General features: G+C 45.4%; 1 protein-coding gene across 2 annotated transcripts in view; it reads left to right on the plus strand.

Annotated features, from left to right (window-relative positions):
• FLII (FLII actin remodeling protein) overlaps positions 1-13,982 on the plus strand; it is a 244,281-nt gene that overhangs the window by 127,611 nt on the left and 102,688 nt on the right. The window contains exons 11-14 of one of the 2 annotated variants that reach the window (XM_078665183.1): positions 2,508-2,655; positions 3,131-3,264; positions 9,766-9,975; positions 12,921-13,100. In XM_078665183.1, coding sequence (XP_078521309.1) covers positions 2,508-2,655; positions 3,131-3,264; positions 9,766-9,975; positions 12,921-13,100 — 672 coding nt within the window. Of the gene's footprint in view, positions 1-2,507; positions 2,656-3,130; positions 3,265-9,762; positions 9,976-12,920; positions 13,101-13,982 lie in introns of both variants that reach the window. The other variant, XM_078665182.1, reaches the window with a different exon arrangement.

Below are 13,982 nucleotides of genomic sequence, written 5' to 3' on the forward strand. Positions count from 1 at the left end.
GGTGCTCGGTGGATCACGAATGGCGTCTGAACTCGGACGTGGCGAGCGGCCTCTTTCAACAATGGGGAGAGCCTTGGTTAGATCTATTCGCCACAGAAGAGAACGCGCAATGTCATCAGTTCTGCGCGTTGGAGTTTCCAAGACGGCACTCGCTCGGCGACGCCTTTCGGCGCGAGTGGAGTTGCGGTCTGTTGTACGCCTTTCCGCCTATACCACTTCTGCCCAGAGTGCTGAAGAAGATCAGGCGCGACCGGGCCCAAGTTATCCTTGTGGCTCCGGACTGGGCTCGAAGATACTGGTATCCCGAGCTACTCAGCATGACAGTCGGTCCCTCGATCCGCCTGCCCCTTCAGGAGGACCTTCTGTCGCAGCAGCAGGGGACGGTCCTCCACCCGAACCTGTCCAGTCTCCACCTCCATGCTTGGAGATTGAGCGGCGACAGTTGAGGCCATTTGACTTGCCTCCTGAAGTCTGTGATGTAATTCTGGCAGCCAGGCGTCCCTCCACAAAGTCGGTATACGCCTGCCGGTGGAACAGATTTGTGGCATGGTGCACAGCGAAGGCTGTGGATCCCTTTCTGCCCCTCTGTCTGAGGTTCTCCTCTTCCTCCTTTCCCTTGCCCAGCAGGGCTCTGCTCTGGGCACTATCAAGGGCTATCTTTCTGCCCTTTCCGCCTTCTTGAGGCTACCTGATCAGCCATCTTTATTCAAGTCCCCTATTGTGTTAAGATTCTTGAAGGGCATCACGCACATGTATCCTCCAACTCCGTTCGTGATGCCTCAGTGGGACTTGAACCTGGTTCTGACTTTCCTGATGTGCGCTCCCTTTGAGCCCCTTCATTCCTGTCCTCTCCGTCTTCTCACTTTAAAGACGGCCTTCCTGGTTGCCATCACCTCTGCCAGGAGAGTGAGTGAGCTCCAGGCTCTTTCTATTCAACCTCCTTTCTTGTCTGTTCATCCTGATAAGGTGGTTCTTCGGACTAGACCTTCTTTCCTGCCCAAGGTAGTCTCTGCTTTTCACATTGGGCAGTCCATCACCTTGCCCTCCTTCTTCCCGCCTCCGCATCCTTCAAAGGATGAAGAGCGGCTCCATCGTCTGGACCCAAAACGTGCGCTTTCATTTTACATGGATCGCACTCGCCAGTTCCGGGTGGATGACCAACTGTTTGTTGGCTACGTGGGTGAGAAGAAGGGAAGGGCGGTACAGAAGCGGACCATCTCTCGGTGGGTCGTCCTGTGCATCAAAGCATGCTACTCTTTGGCTCGGAAGGAGCCTCCTGTTGGGCTGAGGGCCCATTCCACTCGGGCTACGGCGGCTTCTACTGCCCTGGGCCGGGGAGTCCCCTTGCAGGACATTTGCCAGGCGGCTACGTGGGCCTCGCTGCACACCTTTGCGAGGCACTACTGCCTGGACAGTCAAGTCCGGAGGGACGGCTTCTTTGGCCGTTCGGTCCTCCAGGACTTTCTGGTGTAGGTTGTATTGGTTCGCAGACCCACCTCCGGGGTTGGTATTGCTGGGGTATCTATTCTAAGGTAAGGAATCTAATACTAACCTGTTTCTTTCAGATGAACAAGTTACTTACCTTCGGTAACGATATATCTGTAAGAAACAGTAGTTAGTATTAGATTCCTTACCGCCCCGCCCATCCTCCCCGTTCTGCGAACTGATACCTAGGGTTAAGGACATCCCTTTCAGGGCCCTAGTTTCAAATGGCACCAGTGTTAGTTCTCACATGGCTCTGCGTGTTCTGGCGCGGAAAAGCTGTGTGCAAAGAACTGACGTCAGCGCGCGGAGGCGGCGTCTATATACTCCAGCGACGTCATCACGGCGCACGACGCCGACGACGCGGAGCCGCAGGGGACGCCTGCAGACGACGCCTACCGACGCGCAGGGGTACTGCTACGCAAAAGTTTCCGGATCCAGACTGACGCCTGGGGATATTCTAAGGTAAGGAATCTAATACTAACTACTGTTTCTTACAGATATATCGTTACCGAAGGTAAGTAACTTGTTCTTTAAGTTGACTACATGTTATTTTGTTAATCATTTGTTAAATAATCTGGAGTGGAATTTGGGATGGTTAATTTCAGAGTTAAATTAAGAATACCCTTTCTGTGCTTTCACTTTTAATTGAGGTTTTGCTTTCTCTTTCTTTCTTTTTCACCTGTGAATTTGATCTAATTTTGCTCTTTAATGTACCCTCTTCTTTCTTATAATCTTTTATTGTAATTCTTTCCTCTCCTTTTTCAACTTGTTTTTTCACCTATTGTCTTTAATCACATCTCGTTTTTCTCAAATAATTGTTACTCCCTTGCAGCAAACCTCATTCTACTTAGTAATTACTTCCTTTTCTCTTCTATATTATATTTATCTCTTCATTTATATTTTCATTTTATTTTCGAAATCTTTTTTGTATTTTCTTTTTACCTTAGTCACATTTTTTTTTTCATAGCTACATATTTAATCTACTTTCTTGTTTGCCTTCTTTAATTTTTCCTGCTATATAGGTCTTGGATGTTCGAGAAAATCCAAACCTGGTGATGCCTCCAAAACCAGTGGACAGAACTTCGGAGTGGTACAACATTGACTTTTCTCTACAGAACCAACTGCGATTGGCTGGTGCATCTCCTGCAACTGTTGCTGCTGCTGCAGGAGGTAAGAGTAAGCAAGATTAAGCAAAAAATATACTACATCAGTGACTACCAATATCCCCATACTTCTCATAACCCTCGTATTCTTATTAGTATGGTCTTCAGGTATAGGGTTGCTACTAATAAGAGTGAATTAGTGTGTTGTATTGTCTGTATTATGTGGAGAAGCCTGGTGAATAACATTGACGATTCTGCTCTCAAAGACTACTGAACCTGGGAAGGACCGGAGTTGACCCCTCAGGCGACATTGCTGTTTACTTCATGAATGAGCTCTGAGGAAATTATATAGAACATAATTGAGTGAATCAGCACTGGAACGATTGACAGGTTGCGAGTAGGATGAACAAATAAAACCAAATTACATTGGTTTAATCAGCATGTCTGTCAGAGACTAAGCAGAGTAACTTAGTGAATGAGCATATATTTAGCCCTTTTTTGTAATCTGCCATCCTTGCTTCCCACCCTGATATCTCCCTCAGCAAGCGCTACAAAAGATCCCTCAGCCAGGAAAATGCGCCTACGCCGACGTAAGGATTCCACTCAGGACGATCAAGCAAAGCAGGTCTTGAAGGGGATGTCTGATGTGGCAGAAGAGAAGAATAAGAAGCAGGAGGCATGTATCAATGTCTGTTTTTACTGTTGAAGGATTTTGCCAAGGTGCATACCACAAACTATCTGATGTAATAAGATAGCAGCTCGAAGGTGAACAGATTTGTAGTACTCGGGGATACCATTTCCCCAGTTCCTCTAAGTCTGCAGAGGCAGGTGAAGGTGAATGAGGCAGAGTTTTAGGATACTATGAAGGCAATCTGAAGCAGAGTTTTCCACCCTAACAGAATAACATGTTCGAGGCATATGAGCTGCAGATTACACACTGTGCATAGATCGCCCCCTAGTGTTGGGCCTGGATGTTTGCAGTTGTTTTTGTCCTGAAAAGTCTTTGGAAGTCACGAGATAGGGGACTCCTCCTTTGTACAATAGTGCGCATGGACATTGGCTCCATCCTTAGATTGTTTTTTCCGCCATCTGGCTTGGATGTGTTTCCTGTGCTCCGGTTTGGAACCGATTCTCCTTCGGCGCACAATCCTCACCCTGTTCGAGGTATTGTCGCGAACGTGTTTCCAATCGACGCGACTCTTAACAACTTCAAAGTCTTCCATTCTGGTCATCGACGAAGGCCTTCGGGCCTACCTGGGCCTTATCTTCTGGCTCATGGAAAGGACGCAGAAGTGTCCTCAATGCGGGTCGAAGTTTCTACACACCGATCTCCATGAGGTGTGCAACCTTTGCCTCTCACTGGAGCATGAGGCCAGAGACTGTTCCGCCTGTGCCTCCTTCCGCTCCAAGAAGACAATTCGGGACCGACGAGCTTGAAGAACCATGGCTCGCTCGTCATCTTCGATGCCAGACGACATCTTCCAAGAGGGCGTCGACGTGCGAGGTCAGGAGCGAGAACAGGGCGTCGACAGCGACTCCGAGGCCGACGACTCAGACGTCGAGGACATGACTCCTGCACAGCGGGTCATAAGTACACACGTCGACCCCGACCCTTCCTCGACACCCTCTAAAAAGGCTTCCTTCACACCCTCGCCTTCGGGCCCGGGCACACATCGAGAGACTGCTTCCCATGCCCCGCTTTCGGGCTCGGCAAAGAAGCCTAAAAACCCTTTAGGCGACTCGGGCTCGAGTCAGCCCATCCCCAGTGCCAGCACACACCTACAGGCACCGAAAAATAAGCCATCTTCTTCCTCCTCCACGCTAGCTGCTTCCACATCTAAGCACTCAGCGCCGAAGAATGGCACAGGCTCCTCGGCACCAAAACCACACTCTGAGCCGAGCAAAAAATTGCCACCGAAAGCACTCGACTCCCATGCTTCGGAGCCGAAAAAAACACATGTTCCACTGGACAAAGACACTGCAAAAGAACATGTTTTGAAGCCAAAAGATGCTGCCAATTCGGTGCCGAAAAAGCCTACAGAACCAAAAACCTCGGCACCAAAGGATCTACCTCCCACAGAGGCACTATTTCATCCAGATCCTACACAAAAGACTCTTGTAAAAGATCCCAAAACTGGTTGATTTACTCAGTTCTAAAAAACGACCATTCGGCACGCCTGCACCAGCTCCTCATCCTAAGAAGAAGGACATCGCAACCCCTCCTCTAAGGATACTTTCTCCTCCTCCTCCTCCTCCACCACCACCTCCTCCCCTGCTACAACACTCCCCTACACCATCTCCTACTCCATTGGAATGATGACGGGGATACCACCTCTGATGACACAGGGGTGGTGCAGATAATGAGCCACTAGATAATCCTAGTTCTCCTGGCTCACCTGACCCTTGGGATGATTATAGCACCCCAGACGTCCCTAACATGCCACAAGATGACATATACCCCTCCAGGCCTTCCCCACCAGAGGACACTATCGGATTTAACCAACTTGTCCATAGGGCTACCCAATACAATGGTGTTGACCTACATACTGACCCAGTAGAGGAAGATTTCCTTATGGATACATTTGACACCACACAAAGGTCCACCTCAATTTTACCCATGCTTAAAAGGTTCATTAAGCATGCGCCAGAGGTCTTCAAAGATCCAGTTAGGGCTCGAATCATCAACCCCCGAATTGAGAAGAAGTATAAGGCTGCCCCCTCAGATCCAGCCTACATTAAAGGGCCTGCACCACTAGACTCCCTTGTAGTCTCCAACGCACGCAAAAGAGCCAATTCCCAAACATCAGGCGAGACTCCCCCACCAGATAAAAGAGTCTAAACTTCTAGACGCCTCAGGCAAACGAACGGTGTCATAGGCCACAAACATATGGCGTATTGCCAATACTCAGGCACTAGTAGCAAGGTAGGACAGGGCACATTATGATGAGTTAGAATCCATAATGCAGCACCTTCCAGACAAGTACAAGAATATGGCCAATGAACTTATACAAGAGGGTAAAACCAATACCTCTATTCGTTGTGCCCTAGATGCAGCAGATACCGCTTCAAGGGTGATTAATACCAGTGTCCTTTTGCGCAGGCATGCCTGGCTACGCATTTCAGGTTTCAAACCTGAAGTACAAAGTGCCATCCTCAATCAACCCTTCAATGAGCATCACTTATTTGAGCCTAATGTAGACGTATCCCTTGAAAAAATGAAAAAGTATACTGACACAGTTAAATCTATGGGAGCCTTGCAGTCGCAAGCTACCAGACACTCCTTTCGTCCCTCATCCTACAGAAGCACCACCAGAGGCTACTCCTCAGATAGTCCCTCTACTTCTTACAAAGCCCCTACCCAATCCACCTACAGTAGGGGCTACCAAAGAGGGGGTTACAGGGGTAACAACAACAAAGGCAGAGGCAAAACGAACAACTCCCGCTCTGCCTCCACCCCTGCCCAATGACTTCCCTCCACTCCCCCACCACATTCCACTCCAGTTGGGGGAAGACTACAACAATTCCTTCCTGTCTGGACCAACATCACATCAGACAGGTGGGTGCGACAAATAATTCAAGCAGGTTACTGTCTCGAACTAACATCTACACCCCCAAACATACCACCCAAACAGCGTCCAATGTCACAAGAACATTTGCTACTGCTGAGGCAGGAGGTAATATCCCTCCTACAAAAAAGCGCAATAGAACCAGTTTCACTGCATGAACAAAACAAGGGAGTTTACTCTCTGTACTTTCTTATCCCAAAAAAGGACGGCTCTCTAAGGCCTATTCTAGACCTCAGACCACTAAACCTGTACATACAATCAGACCACTTCCATATGGTCACACTCCAGCAGGTCCATCCTCTCCTTTTACAAAATGACTTCCTTGCCACTATAGATCTCAAGGACGCCTATTTCCACAATCCCATTCACACAGCTCACAGAAAGTATCTCAGATTTGTACTGGACGGTCAGCACTATCAATTCAAGGTACCCCCATTCGGAGTCACAACAGCACCAAGAGTGTTTACCAAGTGCCTAGCAGTAGTAGCAGCACACTTAAGAAGACAGCACATTCATGTCTTCCCATATCTCGATGAAAGCCAGCTCATACAGTCAGTGTGTACAACACACTCACATCACCATCCAATTACTCCACGACTTGAGGTTCACAGTAAACCACATCAAGTCCCATCTGCAACCGTCCCACGTACAACAATATCTTGGTGCCACAAAAACACCTCAACAGCGCTAGCATATCCCTCTCCTGCCAGGATAACAAATATGCAAGCTCTTCTAACAAAATTCCAACCGCAACACTAACTTCCAGCTCGAGTGTTCATGCAACTCGTAGGAATGATGGCCCCTTGCATATTCATAGTGCCTCATGCAAGACTACAGATGCGTCCTCTTCAAGAGTGCTTAGCACGACAGTGGAACCAGGCTCAAGGTCAATTAACAGACCTAGTGTTGGTAGACAGTCGAACTCACCGCTCTCTGCAATGGTGGAGCACCAAAAACCTTTCCAAGGGCCAGTTCCTCAAATAGTCATGACAGCGGACGCATCGCTCTCCGGCTGGGGAGCCCACCTACTGCAGCACACCATGCAGGGCAGGTGGACACCACAACAAAAGTTACTCCACATCAACTACCTGGAGTTACTAGCCACTTTCTAGCCCTAAAAGCATTCCAAAAGCACATATCTGGCAAAGCTGTCTTAGTCCGCAAGGACGACATGACACCCTTGTACTACATAAACAAACAAGGAGGGACACACTCTCTGCAACTCTCTCAGTTAGCACAGCAGATCTGGAGATGGGCTACACCTCTAAACATCTTCCTCTTAGCCCAACATGTTCCAGGAGTACAAAACACCATAGCCGATCTGTTAACCCGTCTGACACAACAGATCCACGAGTGGGAACTTCATCGACAAGTTCTTCAACCGTTCTTTCAGATGTGGGGACAACCTCAGATAGACCTCTTCGCCACCCATGAAAAGCCAAATGCCCAAGCTTCTCCACCCGGTATCCACACCCGCTGTCCAAAGGCAATGCGATATGCATTAACTGGTCCGGCAAATTTGCGTACGCTTTTCCACCTCTCCCACTGATTCCACTAGTGGTGCGCAAACTACAGCAACATTCCCTCACTCTCATTCTAGTTGCTCCAACTTGGGCCAGACAACCGTAGTACACCACACTGCTGCAACTTTCTGTGGTACCGCACCAAAAGCTATGCCTGTCTCCACGCTTCCTAACCCAGAACCATGGAGAGATCAGACACCCGGACCCAGCTCAGCTCAACCTAGCGATCTGGCTCCTGAGCTCCTAGAGTTCGGTTATCTTAACCTTCCTCCTGACTGTATGAACGTTATTAAAGAAGCTAGACGTCTCACCACTAGGGCATGTTATGCAGCCAAGTGGGAACGTTTTGTAATATACTGTCATAACAACGACATCAATCCTCTAGATGTGTCTATTCAACACAACATAGGATACTTACTACACCGCCAAAGATGTAACTTAGCGTACACATCTATTAGACTGCCTCTTGCTGCCATTGCAGCATACCTACAAAATAGACAACATCTTTCACTTTAAATGTTAGAGTACCTGCCATAAAGGCTTTTATGCAGGGCCTCAAAAGAATAATTCCTCCCAGAGCCCCACCTTCACCTGTGTGGAATTTAAACATTGTTCTCACACGGTTAATGGGACCTCCCTTTGAACCTTTACATAAATGTGAACTGCAATTCTTAACTTGGAAAGTTGCTTTCCTAGTAGCTATTACTTCTCTGAGAAGAGTTAGTGAGCTACAAGCATTGACCATTCAAGAACCTTTTCTGCAAATGCATCATAAGGTCGTTTTCCGTACCAATCCTAAATTCCTATCAAAAGTCATTTCGCCCTTCCATTTCTATCAATCTGTAGAGCTGCCCGTATTCTTCTCGCAGCCACAAACAGTCGCAGAAAGAGCTCTTCATACCGTAGATGTCAAGAGTATTGCTTTACTACATTGAAAGAACACAACCCTTTTGTAAAACTAAACAACTTTTTGTGTCTTTCTCACCACCACACAAAGGCAACCCCATTTCAAAATCTGGGATAGCTAAGTGGATTGTCAAATGCATACAGATTTGCTATCACAAAGCTAAACGTACGTTATCTGTTCCTCCTAAAGCCCACTCTACAAGAAAGATAGGGGCTTCAATGGCATTTTTAGGGAACATTCCCTTAGATGACATCTGCAAAGCAGCTACATGGTCTACACCGCACACATTCACAAAACACTATTGTGTAGATGTGCAAACTAAACAGCAAGCTACTGTGGGCCAGGCTGTACTCAAAACACTGTTTCAAACTACTGCAACCGATACGGGTGGTCGCCGCTAAGAGTGGGTACTGCAATACAATCTATGCACAGTGTGTAATCTGCAGCTCATATGCCTCAAATGGAAAATGCTACTTACCAGTATGCATCTGTTCTTGGCACGTAGAGTTGCACACGCCCACCCGCCTCCCCGGCTACCTTTATCTGTTCCAGTATTATCTTAATTAGATACAGCTTACATTAGCATCCTTCCTGTTTCTTACAAAACTCCATCATTTCCCTGCTGGTGAAAAACAATCTAAGGATAGAGCCGATGCCCATGCGCACTATTGTCCAAAGGAGGAGTCGCCTATCTCGTGACTTCCAAAGACTCTTCAGGACAAAAACAACTGCAAACATCTGGGCCCAACTCTAGGTGGCGATCTATGTACAGTGTGCAACTCTGCAGCTCTACATGCCAAGAACAGATACATATTGGTAAGTAGCATTTTCCTTCCATGCCCTGTACTGTTACACCATCTTTTTGTGTGTGTGTGGGGGGGGGGGGGGGGGGGGGGGGGGCTCTCGTTCTGGAAAACAGAGCCCTTTTTTTCTATATCGGATGCCTTTTAGCCATGTGACACCAAAGCAGAATGCTGTATTTATTGATTTACCTGACCTAAGTTGTACTTCTATAGTAATATCAAAAAAATTACTGGAGTTTAATTGAAATTATTTTTGGAAGTTTTCTGGAAACTTGTCTGAGCACATAAGGATTTTTGTGGGTTTTTTTTTTTTTGCTGCCTGAGGGTGTGCTTTCCTGTTGTGAACTTGAATAATTCTTCCTCTTCCTCTTCCAGCAGAACGGGGACGTAAGGTACACCGACCTAAAGACCCGGCGCTGGGATGAAAGCCTGGAGAAGCCTCAGCTTAACTATTCTGAGTTCTTCACAGAGGATGTGGGGCAGATTCCTGGAATCACCATCTGGCAGATGGAGAACTTTGTGCCTGTCATGGTGGATGAGGCGTTGCATGGAAAGTTCTATGAAGCTGACAGCTATATTGTCTTGAAGGTAACAACAGGATCATCAGGTCTCTGTGAGCTTGTAGAATCTGTGCACATGTATGCAGCCACCCCAGGGGTTGGGAGTTTTAGGTCTAATTAAATAGTACTGCTCTGAAAGAAGCAAAAAGGAACAGGCAAGCCAAGCCAAGTGTTTGCAGGGTGCATTGTGTGAGAGGCAAGCCCATACCTACAACTGTAAACAGTGCTTTGGATTGGAGGGGCTAGGGTGTAGATGGAAAATACAGAGTGGGGTAGTATTACCTTGAGTGGGTAGACTCTGGACTAGGGAGGCGGATACTATTTCAGTTTTGGTTTGTGCTACAGTGTCTTATGCAGCACCATAGCACCAAAGTATGGACACCGAATATGAGAAATCTGGAGTAACAAACTAGTGGTGGGTGTGATAGTGCTATTAACAGTTTGATGTTCGAAGAGTAATGATGGTAGAGATTTTCTTGCAAGTGGAAGTGAGGGCGTAGGAGCTCTTTGAAACTAGTTTTCTGAATTGATGTATTTAGTATTAAACGAGGGAATTTGTTTTATGTGGCTTAGCCACAAAGTGGGGTTGAATTGAACTGTGGCCGGAGAAAGGAATGTGGGCAGTTTGGCCTGCCTCTAGAATGGTATGGAAACTACTTTAGCTAAAGACAAGGCTCCCCATAGAGTGCTCTTTGCGATCCAGTTGTATAAATAAAGAACTGGGTGAGTGGACAGTGAGGTAGACTACCACCTCTATTTATATGTGACCAGGAAGACCCACCAAAGTCTGAGATAAACTCCAAAAGTACACCTTTTATGCAACAGAGTGCCAGTGGATAGTAGTAGAACTAAGTTATCCTTAGCATCCCTCTGTGTATTTCACTGACACTACCTGACTGTTGCAAGTGCTGCAGCATTTTTTTCTGCCAGAGCACTAAGGATAATTTCTGGTTGAATTGTGTCTGTCTGACTGACTGATGCCGCTCTAAGAGATTTCAGGAAATACAGAAATATACATGAAGGCTCTAAGCATATCAGATTTGTCTCTCGCCCTTCCACGTCTCACTCATCCAGAGTAATCCGCCCTTTAAATTTCCTAAAACATCATTTGTATATGACCATGAAGATGTGTCCCCCAGTAAACTCTATCTTGTTCAATGTGTTCACTGAAGACTCTGATATGCCTATCATTTGGACCAACGATTTTATTCATATGCTCTTAATTCCAAAAACTGTACCGTTTGGCGATGGAGACTGCTATCCTGATTCGAGCTGGCGCCATCTAAAATTTAGAGCTGGTACCAGATAGTTCTGTTTGGTAGGCTAACATTTTGAGGAGAATCAATTGATTCACCCAAGACTGACATTGTGGAGGTTGGATTTGAAAACAGATTCTTTTATGTACTAGGCTAACCAGAGAAACCACTAAACTAGACAGGCATACCTCTACACTCCTGACTCATCTCAGACTCTTTGATAGTTATTGAATAGTTCACATCATTGTGCTGTCATTTTATCAATATGTTTTGCCACCTCCAAAAGTCAACAGAGAAGAGCACACTGCTTCCTGGGTTTACTAAGGTGAGAGCAACTACATTAAACAGGAAGCAGGGCTACTGCCCAGAACTGATCCTCTCTGATCTGCTGGTTACCTGTCCAGTACAGTTTTAACATTTTTAGTAAATCAGCCAATCGATTGTTCTCCAAGAGGTGAAGACTGCATAATTGTGATTCTTGTTATTTTTTTCATAGAAAGTTCATTTTATCAATGAATATCCATGCATCTTAATCATTATATTCTTGACTTCATAAAAAACTATTTGCTACAAACAAATAAGCCAACATTATTTTGCGACAACAGTCGCTTCTTCAGGGCTAAATTGATCCAATACGTTGTTAGTAGGAATAACTAGATATCTTTTCAAATTAAATTCTGCCGAGTACTCCTCCCTAAAATAAGGATGTCCTAAAGAATAACAGGAACCGTTTGCAGGGATAACTTCTCGAACTTGATCTTCAGCCCCATCAATATTAATTGAGCCCAGTCTCAACCTAAGGTCTCACAATATATTCAATATGAAAATCAGGATCAAGATTTCTTGAAATTCATAAATAAAAGGACTTTAAAAAAAAAAAAATATATATATATATATAACAATAATCACATTTGTGTTGTTTCTACCTCTCTTGAGAACGATTTATGGATTGGAATTATTTAAGGAGCATTATTTTTTTCATCTTACCATACAGAACACCTTTTAATAGGACACTGATGATTATCACTATTCTGTATTGCATGTTCTTCTTGCTTAATGTTGCTTGGGGGAATTAGCAGAGTGCTGGTGTGGTTGTGTGTCTATGGATGTCTGTTCTCTCTTATACTGTTTTCTGAGACTGAATAGAAGAACTGTCTGGTGGTACAGTGGATTAAGGCAAGGGCCTGCTCTTAGCTATGTGGTCACAGGTACAAGTTATGTAGAGTCATAGCATCCTTCGGATTAGCACCATTTATTTTAGTAAACCAGAGCATCTTTTTATCTGTGAAAAGAAATACATTTGACTGTGAATACCATTTTCCAAAATAGATAGTATACGAGGAAAATTAAATACACTAGTATCGGGAAGTCTTGTTTTTCTTGTAAAAGGGGAAGTTTTTAGAAGTGAGTACATTCTGTAAAGAATGAGAGTACAAAGTGGTTATTTGTTATCGATGGATTGATGGATATCACTTTGGTATGTTTGGTTTGGAATCTTGATCCCCAACAAGTGAGATTTATGGAGCTTGCTTTGAGCTCCCTGTGGGCACAGAAATTCATTAATTACAGTAGTTGTAGTTCTTGTAGAACATGATACTCAAGTTCTCACCTCTGTAACTGCTCGCCTTGAATATGATACTATGCGCATTTGTTGGCTACACATGGTTCCATGACTTTCTTTGTGCTTACTCTCCTCCTCTTGCATGTGTCACCATAGACCTACTTGGACAACAATGAAGCTTTGCAGTGGGAGATCTACTATTGGATTGGCCAGGAGGCTTCCTTGGACAAAAAAGCGTGTGCTGCCATACATGCTGTGAACCTGCGCAACTTCTTGGGCGCCCAGGGTCGAACGATACGCGAGGAGATGGGAGAGGAGAGCGAGGAGTTCAGCCTGGTATGATTCTTTGCCTCTTCTAATTTAGGATTCCTTCCTTATACAAAAGGCCTTCAAAGGGCCCATTTTTGCTCCTACATGTCTTCCATTATTTACCTGGCATACGAAATAAACAAGCTATGGCAAAGCAAAAGGTGATTGCTAAGTCTGAGCTCTTGACTTTGCCGATGCTTTTTGCTGTTCGAGTGCAAATGCATGCATCCAAACACATTTACAATCAGGGTCAACAACCGAGGTATCCAACCATCTCTGTAATAAGTGCTACTTATGTTAGGGTGACCAGATTATCAGTACTAAAAACTAGGACGGCCACCATTGACAAAGACATAGGACTAATTGGTGTCACTGCTCTAACCAGTACTAAAGTTGATCCCTACATATTGTGTGTGTGTGTGTGTATATGTGAATATATATATATACACATACATACATACACTATTGAACACATCTGACAAGATTACAATAGTGACCACCTCATGCTACATTGTCGCCATTGATCACCTCCATGCATCAGCTTGGGTTGCCAGCAGTAATGTAGAAAAGCTTTGAGTTGAGGATGTCTATACATGGGCAATGCATAAAGGGAAAAAGCTGCAATTTCCCTGCCACCTAGGTAATTATATGAGTAATAAGTCTACCAAGGCCACACGATTTATCAATCAACTATCAGCTTTGAATATGTTTTGGAAATTCAGCCAGTTTTTCTCCAAAAATCAACTGATCATTTCTGAAAATGCATACATTTTCATCTGAAACACACGCTTTTCAATCAATTTTGGTATACATATAAATCCAAGCAAAACATCTATATCGGTAGGCTAGGCTGAACACAGGAGTGCTGTTTACAGGTAGCTGGAGAGCTCCCAGTCGCTCACAAGCTAC

The sequence above is a fragment of the Lissotriton helveticus genome, chromosome 10 (assembly GCF_964261635.1).
Source record: "Lissotriton helveticus chromosome 10, aLisHel1.1, whole genome shotgun sequence".
NCBI classification, from domain to species: domain Eukaryota; kingdom Metazoa; phylum Chordata; class Amphibia; order Caudata; family Salamandridae; genus Lissotriton; species Lissotriton helveticus.